Source organism: Vulpes lagopus, chromosome 1 (assembly GCF_018345385.1).
Source record: "Vulpes lagopus strain Blue_001 chromosome 1, ASM1834538v1, whole genome shotgun sequence".
Taxonomy (NCBI): Eukaryota; Metazoa; Chordata; class Mammalia; order Carnivora; family Canidae; genus Vulpes; species Vulpes lagopus.
The window spans coordinates 69,812,641-69,826,384 of NC_054824.1; the positions used below are offsets into that span (position 1 = coordinate 69,812,641).

General features: G+C 57.9%; 1 protein-coding gene across 9 annotated transcripts in view; it reads left to right on the top strand.

Annotated features, from left to right (window-relative positions):
- The window catches only part of GRM4 (glutamate metabotropic receptor 4), a 113,930-nt gene extending 100,468 nt beyond the window's left edge, over positions 1-13,462 (top strand). For 2 of the 9 annotated variants that reach the window (XM_041772228.1, XM_041772234.1), the window contains one exon: positions 190-5,788. In XM_041772228.1, the coding sequence (XP_041628162.1) occupies positions 190-492 (303 nt within the window). In that variant the 3' untranslated portion in view covers positions 493-5,788. Of the gene's footprint in view, positions 1-189; positions 6,307-12,395 lie in introns of those variants that run through there. The other 7 variants (XR_005990405.1, XM_041772264.1, XM_041772248.1 and 4 more) reach the window with 7 other exon arrangements.
- The last annotated feature ends 282 nt before the right edge of the window (positions 13,463-13,744 follow it).

Consider the following 13,744-nt stretch of genomic DNA (forward strand, 5'->3'; position numbering starts at 1 on the left):
CCCCCTCTCCTTCTGTCCTCCTCTCTCTTTCCCTCCCTGCCTCTGCCTCCCATCGTCTTCCTCTCTCCTCTGTCAGCCTTCCCTCTCTTCTAGACTCTCCCTTACCTCTCTCCCTACCCAGCCCCATCTGCCTTGCCATCCACTCCTCTCTTCCTCATCTTCTGTCTGCCCCTCTCTCTGTCCTCACAGGATCCCCATGGGTCCCTGGTGGGGGATGGATCCGACACTGTCTCCTTCTCTCCTCGTCCCCAAGCCTCTGAAGCCTGGGAGCCTGGGGTGTCAGCTGAGGCTCCTTCCTTCCACTGGCCCGGAGCTGCAGAGGGGCTGCCTCCTGCTGGCTCTGTCAGGCCATCCCATGGGCCTGGATGCACCCTGGGGCCCTGTGCACTCTGCCCATATCCCAGCCCCAGCACTGCCTGGCTTCTGGGGTGGGGGGGGGTTCTTACCTATTTTTTTCTTTTTTTAAAGATTTTTAAATTCATTTATTCATGAGAGACACATAGAGAGAGGCAGAGACACAGGCAGAGGGAGAAGCAGGCTCCGTGCAGGGGAGCCTCATGTGGGACTCAATCCCAGGACCTGGGATCACCTGCTGAGCCGAAGGCAGACACTCAGCCCCTGAGTGGTGCCCCAGGTGCTCCCGTGTGGTTTTATCTTGAAGGACTGGGAGTCACTGAAGCCAGAGGCTAGAAACAGGGGAGAATTGTGGGGACAAAGGACCCCAGCGCCTGGTCTGAGCTCCACATGATCCTGAGCAAGCCAGCTGGCCTCTCTGCCTCAGTTTCCTCATTAGTGTATTAGGGCCATGATTCTTCTCTAGCAATCCTTAAGGTGTTGTAACAGTCACATGGCATGATGGGCATGAAAACAGTTTGCCCAATGCAGGGAGGCCCGGGGCTAAGGAACCCAGAGGGTGACAGAGACAGGGTCAGAAGGATGACAGGGCAGATGCTGGAAGACACAGAGGCTGTGGGAAGGATCCTGGCTCCTACTGTCGGTGAGAAGGGAGCCACCACGGGGTTCTGAACAGTGAGGAATGTGACATAGCGCAGGTCTAGAAGGATCCCTCTGGCTGCGGGGTGGGGCCCTGAGGAAGGCGAGCTGGGAGCTGGATGGCCAATGTGGTGGTGCCTGTAGGGACCACACCAAGGGGCTGCTGGCGGCAGGGGTGATGAGAAGTGGGGGCCCCTGGATGTGTCTGCAGGTGGGCTGGCTGGATTCTGGATGGATTGCATGTGGGGTAAGAAGTACAGAGGATCAAGGATGATTCCATGGTTTTTGGTGTGAGGATCGGAAGGAAGGAATGTCTGCGTCCTAAGGCGGGGAAGACACTAGAGGAGCCTGTTTGGGGGCCGAGGGCAAGCAGCCCGGGCTGGATATGTTGCTGGGGGGTCTTCAGCCCATGGACAGCATCTGAAGCAGAGCCCGCCCAGGTGTGAACTACCGGGGATGCATGGCTTTCAGTGAGGCTGCTGCCAAAGCCACGATGGGTGGGGTGCTTGTCCTGTGCCTGATGCGCTACCTACTGGCCAGCAGGCTCCGCTGTAGCAGGGTAGGGTAGGGATCACTGTCCCCATTTAGGCGAGGACACAGGCACAGAGAGGCCAAATGACTTGTTTGAGATCACTCCGCTGGTAGGGGCATGGCTGAACTTGACCCTGCTGGCCTACCTCAGGAGCCCCCCACCCCAAGCCTAGTGCACACTGTCCTTGCAGCCCTGGGACACCTTCTTGCCCTGGGGCTTCCTTTGGAGGTGCTGCCTCTTCTCCCACAGCAACTAGAAGCAGGAGCTGTGCTCTCTGTTCTGAAACTCTTGGCCCGGTGCAGGGAGGCCTGTGGGCTGAGGGCTTCAGAGAAGTGGACGTTGGGGTTGGCAGTGAGTGCCCTGAGCCAAAGCAGCCACCAGGCCCAGCTCACACTATGAGCCAGGGCTCCTGCACCCAGGGCCTGTGGGGGGCCTGCCCTGGTGAGGACAGATGCAGGCAGAAGCCCCTTGGCCTGCAGTGTGGGGGTGGGGGGGCCCATAGAGCCCACCAGAGAAGCCATCCCTACTCCAGCTTGAGAAATGAGCCTCAGCAATGACAGGACGCCCCTTCCCTTGGTTCCTCAGGGCGGAAAGGTACCTGGCTGGAAGGCCCATGGCTTGGTAGCAGCCCTTTATACTGCTTCTGGTAGTTTCCTCGGGCTACCCGCCAGCATCCCGCTGCCCTGGGCCCCCACCCCCCGCCAGGGTGTCATACCCGCCTACTCCAGCTGCTGGGCCCTCCCTCCCTCCCAGCCCCCAGATCTCTCCTGGCGCCCAGGCCTTCTCCCTTTTTAGGAGGCTCCGCTCAGTATTGATTCTGAAAGGGAGCCTCTGAAATGATCTCCTCTGAAGCTCAGAAAGGGGCAGAGGCTTACTTGCCTGGGGTCACACAGCAGGCCAGCCTCACAGCAATGTGTGGCCATAAGGCCCTGCTCTGCCCCCCATTGGGGTGGGAGGACGTGGACCTGCCTCCCGGGCTTCTGAGTGAGGAGGCAAAGGCAGCCCTAGGGGTGTATCTGTACATGTTCTGTAGCACTATAAAATGCTGTGAGCATTGGAAGCTGTAGGCCTGGCTGGTGTGTGTGTGTGTGTGTGTGTGTGTGTGTGTGTGTGTAGATAGAGTGGGTGCGGTTGCTGTGTGGAGTTGTGGTAGGCTTACAGAGAGGTGTGTGTGCCTTTTTGTGCATGTTCAGGGGTGCACATGGCTGGGTGGTATGTGGATCTGTGTGCAGGTGGGCGCATGTGTGCACATTGAGTGGGGATGGGCAGGTGTGTATGCTGAGAGGTTCATGGCTGCTGGTGTGGGTGTGCAGATGAGTTGTGTGTGCCCAGCGGTGTCTGCAGATGTGTGTATGCGCTTGTACATGCATATTCAGTAATGTGTGGAGATGTGGGTGAATGTATCTGTGTGTATGCACGTGAGTGTGTGTGAAGGAGAATGTGTTGTGTGTGTGTGTGCACGCGCATGCCCAAGTATGATTCTGAGTTAGGTATGAGTGTATAGCTGTGAGTTCAGGTGTGTGTGTGAATGCAGAGATGCATGCGTAGACGGGTGTGTGTGTTTGTGGGCATGTGGGTATGCCCAGGTGTGTGCGCACATGCACTTGCAGGGGCTCAGCTGCACCCGTTTCCCCAAGCGTGCAGATGGTGGCGCAGAGTGAAGCCCGCTCTGGTGAGCAGGAGGATGGATTTCCCTGCCTTAGTCCGGATTTTCAGGTGTTATCGCTGCTGCCGCGAGGCATTACTCTGAGCCGTCTGGAGCGTCCTTTCTCTACCGCGTGGGGTTACGGCTCAGCTGGACTTGAGCGGGACCTGGCCACAGGCTGACCAGCTTGTGGGGAAGTTCATTCATCCGGTTTGTGGAGATTCTGGGGATCTTAGTAGCCACTCGGGTCCACCTGGACAGAAGCATGGAGCCGTCAGGACTCCTCTGTGCCCCCAACAGGGCCCCTCGGACTCTGCCCTTTGCCCCACCTACGGTGACCTCTATCCACACCCATCAGACCTAGCTCTGACAACCTCTTTCACTTTGAGGAGCACTCACTGGTGAGGCTAAGACAGGATTTCTTGCAGAGGACAGTGTAGCAGGCAGGCCTGGCCTGATCAGAGATGGGAGCAGGAGTTCAGACACTTCTGTCTGGAAGATGGGTGGTTGGGAAACAAGATGAAATCACATCCTGGAGGTCGCCTCTCACCCCACCTGCCTTGCAGAGCTGCGTGTGCCTGGGCCCCATTCCTAGGGGGGAGGAGGTACCTGCCGGGTTCTAGTGGCTCTAGAGGACCACTGCTTCTTTGATAGAATTGGCACGCTACTACCTCCTGGTGACAACATGCACATTCACACAGGGGCTCTAATGCCTGAGCCGGTGGTGTGGTGGGACTTCCAGTGCTCAGAGCAAGGAGAGACCCCCACATCCATGTATATGCATGTGTGATGGCTAGAAGAGCCCCCGAGGCTCATGCTGGAAGGGCTTCTGCCCCCCAGAAGATGGGGGCAGCTTTGCTTGGGTTTGATCTGTTGACACCCCATCTTTTATTTTATTTGCAGAAAGGGTCCTAGGCTGAAAAAGCAAAAAAGAACACCAAAGATTGTCCTCTTTTCCATGCTCAGGGCTGGCTCCATAGTTCTCAGGGCACTGTGCAAAAAGCGAGTAAAGGCCCCTTGTTCAAAAATGATTGATTCAGGATTCAAGACGGTGGCAGCAGGGCATGAAACCAAGTGTGTGTACCCATGGTGCTGACTCTGCCTGTGTTAGTGGAGGGGCCTAGCATCCCGCAGTGGGTCAGGGCAGAGTAGAATCTGGTGCCCAGCACAGGGCTGTGTCCACTGCAGGGCTCACTCTGTCCAGAGAGGGGGCCTCTATCCCTGGTTCTATCAACTCCATATGGGCCCAATTGCACGCCCCATCCCCCAATCAACAAGGTGGGGACAGAGAGCCTAAACTGGATATCTGACTTGGAAATGCAACTCCTGTACCCAAGAACCCCCATGTGTAACAGGAGAGATTGCCCTTGCCCTTAGGGAACCCCCAATCTAATGAGGGAGACATACACCCTCACCCAGGGAGCTCCCCAACCAATGGTGAAGATCCAGAAAACAAGCCTCATCTTGATTAGCCCAGACCTTCATTATTTTCCCCAGTGGTGTGGAACCTGTCCCCCTGCCTACTCCTCCGGCCTGGGGACCAGGCTGTCATTTCCCTGGGCCCATGACATTTTCTGAATGGTGACAAATGAAATAGCCTCTCCACAGTCCCAGCCTCCTTCCCCACGGTGCTGTGCAAGTTCACAGAGCTTCACAGTCTGGGTTTGGGTGACCTTGTGGGTTGGGAGAGGTAGCAGCTATCATCCCATTGTATGGATGAGAAAACTGAGGGCTAGAGAGGGCTTGAGACTTGCTCAGGATCACACCCCTCCCTCCTTTCAGACCCTAGAACTTCTCCAGCCTCTCTCCCAAAGGGTAGCCAGAATGATAGCCTTCAGATCCAGGTCATGAAGCATTTCTGGAGAAGGGCAGGAGATGGGTGGAATATGAGAATGGGGGTCATAGAGGGTTGGATAGAGCTGCGGGTCGGGGAGAGTGTCCTATAGGAGGTGGCACCTCAGCCAGGCCCCACGGGAGGGGGCCTAGGCCTAGAAACAGCAGATTTAGGAAGCTGAGCATTTCCTGCCCTCTCTATGCCTGGACCTGGGGGCCACAGCCTGGCCACCTCTGACCTCCCACAGGCTGGTGGGGAGGAGTGCTGAAGGGACAGCAGAGGCCTTGGAGAACTAGGAAGGAGGGAGGAGGCGGGGAGGGGCGGGGGGGGGGCAGTGGGAATTGTCAGGCCCTGCCTGGAAGGCCCCACTATTGAAGAATGGATTATCCGACACCCAGATTAATGGACTTTCATTTTGCTAAACATCTGTCACCGTTAGTGCTGGCTCGCGAGCGTGAAATGAGCTTTGACTGCTGCCATCGCCATATCTGGTTGGGCGCTGTGGCTCCTGTGCCAGTGGCCGGCTCTGCACAGGGTGGCGGTGGGAGGCGCAGTCACTGAATGGGGACCTGGTGGAGGGGCTGTGGCATGGCCACTGGGAGTTACTCCAGGGCACCAGCAGACGCTCATCTCACTCCTGATCCTGTGATCCCCCGAGGGCCCTTCCAGGGGCGCTACCCCCAGTATCTGCATGTAGCAGTGAGCGGCATTCCCAGGCACCTACCATGTGCCGGCCCTTGTACATACGGTCGCCATTTACCAAGTCCTGTCATGAGGTAAGTACTATAACATCACACCCAGGTGACAGGTGAGGAAACGAAGGCACAGGGTGGGACTCATCCAGGATCACACAGCTGGAAGTGGTGGGGCCAGGCTTTGAATCCAGAGATTCTGGTCTGAAGTCCCAGCTCCACCACGACTCCCTTCAGACTCCCTTCTGCCCAAGTCTGTGGGACCCAGCGCGGGGCTCCTGGGTCCATCCCCCTGTGCCTGTCTCTGGGGGCGGTGAGGCCTAGACCGAGCCCTCTCTGACACCAACCCCCGCCCGCCTCCAGCTGTACATCCAGACCACGACGCTGACGGTCTCGGTGAGTCTGAGCGCCTCGGTGTCCCTGGGGATGCTCTACATGCCCAAGGTCTACATCATCCTCTTCCACCCGGAGCAGAATGTGCCCAAGCGCAAGCGCAGCCTCAAAGCTGTTGTCACCGCCGCCACCATGTCCAACAAGTTCACGCAGAAGGGCAGCTTCCGGCCCAATGGTGAGGCCAAGTCTGAGCTCTGCGAGAACCTCGAGACGCCAGGTGAGCGCCCGGCCCTGCTCCCTTCCCCTCAGGGCTCACCCAGGCCCGCCTCCTTCTGGGAGAAGGCCAGCCTCCCCCTCCAACCTGAACCTGGCCATGCCCCTCCTGAGCCTAGTCCTCTGGGGTCTCGGGAGAGCCCTAAGGCCACAGGTGAGTGGGAGTTACAGGAGAACCTTGAGGTACCAAGTTAGTGCCCCTCTGCCCTGCCCATCATGGTAACCCGGAGAGAACCTCAGGGTCCCACCCCACGTAGCCCTCCCTGCACCCCTCCAGGGACCTCTGCCCGCCAAGGGCAAGGCCATGAAGGGAAACTGGTTCATGAAGGGTAAAAGGGGACTCTGGGATTTCTCTGCCCTGGTACCCACATCTGGGCCTGTGCCTTTTCAGTCCCTCTGGGAAAAGGGGTTGTCTGGAGGGTCTCTGCTTCCTGGGCATGGAGGCCCGGTGCCAGCCTGGCCAACCCTGACCAGGGCCCTGAGAGATGGGGACTCAGGAGGCCAGTCCCCAGGATGGGTCTGGGAAGGAGTAGGTTGGATGGAGGGCTTTCAGGCACCTCAGTTCTCAGGTGGCAGGGTGTTTGAAGGGATTGTCCAAGGAGACCTCCGTAGTAGAGGGTCATGCTTTGAGGGGGTCCTCGGCATCTGAGGGGCAGGCCTAACTAAGGTCCAGGCCTGGGCAGGGATGTGCATGGGAGGGAGCAAGACTACCATCTTTGCCAGCGTCTCTGGTCCCCCTGAAGCCTCTCCTGTGTGAGGAGAAGAGATAGAGAGAAAGAGAGGGGCAGGGTGTGTGAAGGACAGATCAGACCTCGGGGGCACCAGTAATAATGGCGACTGTCTCTTGAACCCTGACTGTGTCCCACACTACCACGTACCAGTGTTCATCTTCACAGCGACCTTGGAAGGCAGGTTATTTTTTATCCTCTGTGTAACACAGATGAGGAAAGGGAGGCTCAGCAAAGTTAGGGACTCACCTGGGTTGTACAGCCAGCAGGTGGCGGGGCTGGACTTGACTGCCACAGTGGTATCCCTACCGCCTCCAAAGAGTTGGAGTCCTCTGCCCTGGGGTGAGCCATGGGATCTCCTGCCTGTAGGGTGGACCTCCATGGGCCTCACTTCCAGCTGCTCTGGTGGGGAGAGAGATGGAGGGGTGGCTGTGGTCATCCCTGCCCCACTGAGACCATGGCTCCCTCCCTGGACATCCTCCAAGTGTCCAGATAGTTTGAGTGGCAGCTTCTCCTGCCTCCTTGGCTCTCTGAAAGTCCTGGGGGCTCTTATTGGTGGGGAGGGAGGAGAAGACCCCCTCGCCCCAGACTTTCCATCAGCGGGACCTGGGAGTTAGCACTCAGCTTCTTCCGTCTTGTCCTGGGGAGAAGGCCAGAAATGGACATTGTTGATGGCAGCAGGAGGACATGGGCTAGACTACAGGAGGGTCTGGAACACAGGCTCCAGAGAGGATGCCCACTGTCACCTGCCAGGAGGTCAGGAGAACAGGCCTCCCTGGTGTGTGTTGGCTGAGGCAGCACCTCTCATGGGCTCCCCCGCCTTGTGGCTCCAGGGAAGCATCTTCTCTTCCTTTCTTAGCACGGCCCCCACGTGTTGAGAGACTGCCATCTGTGGAAAGAAGGAAAGTCCCTTCCTACATCCACACACAATTTTTCACTCCCAAAGCCTCTCCTTGTTGAGTGATCTTCACAGCTGTCCTGTGAGGTCAGGGTAGGGCTAGAGGTTTGATCCCTGGCAGAGGCCCAGAGAGGATGAGTGACATTCCTGAGGTCACACAGCAAGGCGGTGGTTGGCTGGCTGGCCGCACACTGTCTTTCCTTTGACCCTGACTTCACATGGCCTCCCTATCTCTGGGGTCCCATGCTCTGTGTGGAGTAGGATACATGGCTTTGACATGCCCCCTTCTTTGACATCCTGATGACAAGGTGTTTTTCCCTGTCCCATCTTCTACCAGAGGACCTCTGGTTCTCTTCAATCCTGCTCCTCCTCCCGGACCACCAGCTTCTTGGGAACCTACAGCCCTGGGACTCCCTTCAGGTGCCCCCTGGGCCTTGCACTCTGAGATGGGAAGGGGCATGGTCCTCCCAGGACTCCCCTCTTCTGGCCTTTTGTGTCTAGATCTGCAGAGACCCCAAATGCAGCCCCTAAGCAGACCCTTCTGTCCTAAGCAGGGATCCCTCACTGCTCCCCACCCCACACTCCTGACTGCCGTTTTCCTCTTTCCCACGGAGCTTTATCCTTCCTGGATTCATCCGTCATGCCTTACTCTGCTGGTGCGGCAGTGGGTCTGTCAAATGAGCTCTGCTCCAGGGCCCATCAGAGTGGGGCATTAGCCTTCTGGGGGCTATGGTGGGGAGTCTCACTGGACATAATGCCCTAACCCCAAAGGGTGACACTTATGGTGCTGTCACTGGCCAGGGGAAACCAGAGGGCAGGTCCTTCCCTGGCAGCTCTGATGGCACCTCATGGACACATGGGTACAGGGTAGGATTACGCCCCTTCCCACTCCACCCGCCCCTAACCAGACAAGGAGGGCAGTGGAGGCACAGGGAAGGGAGATGCAGTCTTCCAGGCCCTACTTCCTGCAAGGGAAAGATGAGAGCTGTTTGCTCCTTCCACCCTGCAGTGGGAACCAGAGGCCAGGTTCATTCATCCCCCATCCCTTAGCTTGGCGACAACAGGGGCTGTGGAGGTGCTGGGTGGGAGCCAGGTGATTAATTCTGGGGATGCCAGACTGGGGGGGTTTAAGCAGGAAGAGTGGGGAGATGTCACTCCTGTGGAGCAGGGACATTTTTCACTCTTGTCACCGGCAGGCCATGTATCTTTAAACAAACAACAGAATAAATAATTCACGGGCCCAATTGTGGGCTGATGGGGGCACAAAGACACAGGGCAACAAATGGGGGCTGTCCGCTTGTGCTTGCTGCCGCCCGGCTAATTGTTATCTGAGGCGGCAGGGACTGCAGACCAGCAGGGGCCTGTCACTGGCAAGGGGTGGGTCGGGGCTCTTGGCTCGTACAGCCTCCAGGCTGGGGAAGCCCCTGAAGTGTTGCTCTCCCCACCCTGTCCTCATTGCTGTGACTTCAGCCCTGCCCCTCTGCCCACCACTTCACAAGCTTTGAAGAGTAACTCCGTCCACCCTGTGGCTGAGAGGCAGCCAGGTTTATGACCCCATTTTACAGATGAGGGAATCAAGGCTGTGAGAGGTTCAATTCATTGGAAGGGCCACCTGGCAGGTGCTGAGATCCCCTATACTGGGGAAGGCAGGCCTGGACCCGAAGTCTCCTGACTCCCGGCCAGAGTGCTTCCTTTGGAGGCTCACAGTTAGCTCCCGGGGGGCCTGGGCAGACTCACTGCTCCCATTTTCCAGATGGTGAGACCGAAGCTCCGCTGAAGGACTCTGGGGCCCCTGGCTTGTAGCTGAGGGCCGAATGCGCTTCCAGGTTCTGGAACCCAAGGACTGGATTTTCTGTTGGAGACAGCTCTGGTCTTAGAGGGACAGCAGGGCCCAAGTGTCCCACACCTCCTCACCACTTTGTCTCCTCCTCCTGCCTGCCTCGATGCCCCTGCCCTCGGGTGCCCGTTGCCCTGCAGCTGGTGGAGGTTTTGCTGCTTCTGCTGCAGCGTTCCTTCACCTCTGAGCCACAGCTGCTGACGGCTTTACAGGTTTGGAAACTCCATTTTATCAGTTCACCCAGGGGGTGATGGAGCCCTGGGGAACTGATTCTCACCGGCCTGGCCTGCAGCTCGTGATTCACAGAGCCGGCTCTTTTTCTGACCGCGCTGGAGAGAGCAGGGCGGAGATGTGGGGCTGTGGGGAGCCCCTTGGGGAAAGAAGTCTGGGCAAAAAGGGTGCTCTCATGTCATGGGTGGGGAAACTGAGGCCTGGCAGGGCAGGAGCTGCCAGAGGTCACAGAGGGAGGGAGCTAGAGGCTTCTGTCTCCAGAGTGCTGATCTGTGCACTCTCCCGCCTCCCTTTCAGCACCTCTACCCTCGTGGCCTGGCTCCTGTGCCCAAGTGTGCCAGCCCAGTCCCCTTCTGGGTGCTCCCCTCTCAAAAACGGCCCTGTCCATGGTCCTTCTTCCCTCCCGGTCAGCTGGCACCCTGGAGGCACATGGGTCATTTTAGAAACGAAGGGGGCAATTCTTGGCACACTGTGAGGTGCTGGGCTCTTACCCTCTTCTGAAGTTGCGGCGCCTGTCTCCTCCCATTGTACCTATCCGGGTGGCACCGCAGACTTGCAACTTCCTGGCTGCTGCCCAGCCAAGTGATTGTTCATGTTCTGCTTGCATATTTCAAGTAGGGAACTGAGCCACCACACAGGGCCACCCTCTCCACGCAGGAGAAAGTTCTTCCTTTAGTGCACCTGGACTCCATGCCACCCCTATGCTGCCCCATTGGCCCTACGTTGTACCCCTCTGCTCACCCCACCCTGACAAGTTTGCTTCTGGCCACACTTGATGGGCACTCTGGGAGTTGGGCCCAGCACCCTGCCTATGTTGGTGGGCTTCCAGCTACACTGGTGCAGTGGGTGAGCAGGATCAGGAACCGGGTTTCTTCATCTTGCTCCATCAGCTCCCAGGGGGTTGTGCTGAGGCTGGTCACTCTGTGTCTGTTCTGCTCACAGAAGGCAGAAGAGAGGAAGTATAGGAGAAACAGCTTGTTTTTATCAAATGACATGCTAGTTGCACACAGCCCTTTCACTCACATGCCATTAGCAGGAATGTCATCAAGTGGGGAGTGTGGGAAATGCAGCCTTAACTGCTGTCCTGCGTCCAGCAAAAATGGGGTAAAGGGGACCGGAGCCTGCCATACTGTTCCCCTTGGTGTCCCTGGCCAAGCCTGGTGGATGCACTCCTTTTCTGAGCAGACAGGCCCTTGATGGAGTGTCAGGGCAGTTTTGCGCCAGGACTGTGTCTCCCACCCAGCTTCCTCTGCACACCGGCACTCAGCTCCCAGCTTCCACCCCAGGCAGCAATCCTGACCCACATCACTCTCCACTGAGCTGTCCTGGGCCATGCAGGGAAACTCTGGGTGTGGACAGGACAAAACCAAGGACCTGGCCAGGGTCCTCACCCCTCTGGCCTCTCAGTGCCTCGTTTGTCACAGGAGGGTGGCACTTACCTGGCCTTGTCAGTAAGCTGCTGTGAGGCCTGAGCCCCAGCCATATGGAGGTAGAGGAGACTCGTGCTTCCCAGAAGAGTTGACATTGTCACCCAGCTGTGGGGGTGGGAGGAGGAGGGCCCCAGGGGGCAGGGGCCGGGAAACAAGGGGTACCCAGACATGCAGCCCTGGTCCCAGTGGTGGCTGAGTGAGGGCCAGAGCCGATGGCTGCAGAGAGGGGAGACTCAAGGCTGGGGGGAGACAGGGGCACTCAGAAATGGGAAGGGTGGCCACACTGAGGCCTGATGGAACCTGGAGGCCTTCCGCCTTCCTTGAGTGAGGGGTGGAGGCTGAGTTAGAGGGCCCGGCTGGTCAGCTAGTTGGTGTCTAGCCTCGCAAGGCCCGCCACTCTGGTTCCATCATTCATTCCCTCTGTCCCAGCTGGCCACTCCCTTCCCCTAGGCTGCCAGGCCACGTATCATGTCTGTTCTTCGCATGTGCTCTTCCAGAATGTGTGCTGTTGACCTGAAAAACTTCTGTTGATAATACCTTAAGGCTATATATATCAAATAAAAATGATTCTCCTCGAGTGTGGTGGAGTTGGGAGGTGGCAGGGGCTTCACTGGGGGTTGGGTTTTGGGGGACCCAACCATTGCAGCGGGGTTGAGAGGGAATCCTCAAAGGGGGGATGTTCCAACTAAAGCCCCAGCAAAGGTGTGGAGGTGGGAAGGATGTTCAGAGACTGGGTGAGTCCAGGGATGGGGGAACTTGGTGCTGGGGGTGGGGACCCAGGGTGGGAGGAGGGCAGCAGGGGGAAGCAATGGGATGGGTGGGGGGCCACCATGCAGTTTGAGGGGCTGTGAACTGCTTGCTTTTGGGATCTGGACTTGATGCCATGGGCAGGGCAGTGCCCGTGTGGAAGGGGGTGTTTGAAGAAGCCAGCCCCTGATACCTGGGTACCCCCGGTCTCTCTCCTTCCAGCACTGGCCACCAAACAGACCTACGTCACCTACACCAACCATGCAATCTAGCTAGGCCGCCAGAGCCGAACAAGAGGAGGAGGACCCGCGACCCTTGTGGCTGACACGTCGGGCCAGGGCCACTCCCAGGGGCCCAGCTGATGTCTTGCCTGCCCGTGAGCGCCCACGGACGTGGCTTGGTGCTGAGGACAGCAGAGCCCCCAGCGGTCGCTGCTGGGCAGCCTGGGCAAGCTGGTCAGGTGACAGGAGGAGGACAAGGGGCCAGGGCAGCTTCAGGCCACCCCAAGAGCCTGCATCTTGGACCACGGCCCCGCCCAGCCCCAGATCACAGGGGCTCCGACTGAGTGGGCCCCAGTGCTGGTTTTCTCACCCTCCCTTTGTCTCTGCCTATTCCACTGGTGACCGTCCCAGTCTGTCTCCATCCCTGTCTTTATCACTGCCTTTCCTCTCTGTGTCTCCACCTGTTTGTGTGCTCTGCTTTTCCCTATCTTCTTTCCTTTCTGCCTCTGCCCCGTCTCCCTTGTGCATCCTCCGTCTCCAGGCCTCTCCAGTTTTTTCTCTTGTGCTCTACCTGGGTCTCTCGTGCATTTTTCTTTCCTGTCCTCGGCCCCCTCCTCGCCTTCATTACATCCAGCCTTTGCTCTCTCCCCTGCCACTGTCTTCCAATTCACCAACTCTTACTTGTGGCGAAAGAGAAAAAAAAGGAAAAAAATTTAAAAACACAAAAAAGCCAAAACAAAAATCTCGAGTGTGTTGCGAAGTGCCGCGTCCTCCCGGTGGCCTTTGTGTATGTCCCTGTGGCCCGCAGCCTGCCCGCCTGCCCTCGCCTGTCTGCCGTGAGTCCTGCCCGCCTGCCCGCCTGCCCCTCCTGCTGATGACATGGAGTTCAGTGCCTGGGTGTCTGGTGATGGTTATTGATGACAATGTGTAGCGCATGATTGTTTTTATACCAAGAACATTTCTAATAAAAATAAACACATGGTTTTGCACCCTGGCTCCACATCCACTGGGGGTGCTGCAGGGGGACCCCTGTCTCAACCTTCAGCAGGAGAGCCTAGAATTGGAGGCAAGGAGAAAGTGGGTGATGGAGACCTAGGGCTTTGGGATGGTAGAGGCTGCCTCTGGGGCTGGCAGGGAGTGGGAGCATGGAGAGGCCCCGGGCAGGGAGGGACCAGGGCTTTGCAACAGATTCCAGAAATCTGCCCCTGGTGGTTCCCTAAGTAAGGGGGGTGTTCTATTCCTGTCCCCTGCCCTGCAGCCCTTGAGGAAGGTACCATTTCTGCCCTGCCTCTCCCCTCTCACTCCTCACAACGGGACTTGGACCCCCAGCCTCTAACCTGAGCCTCTCCT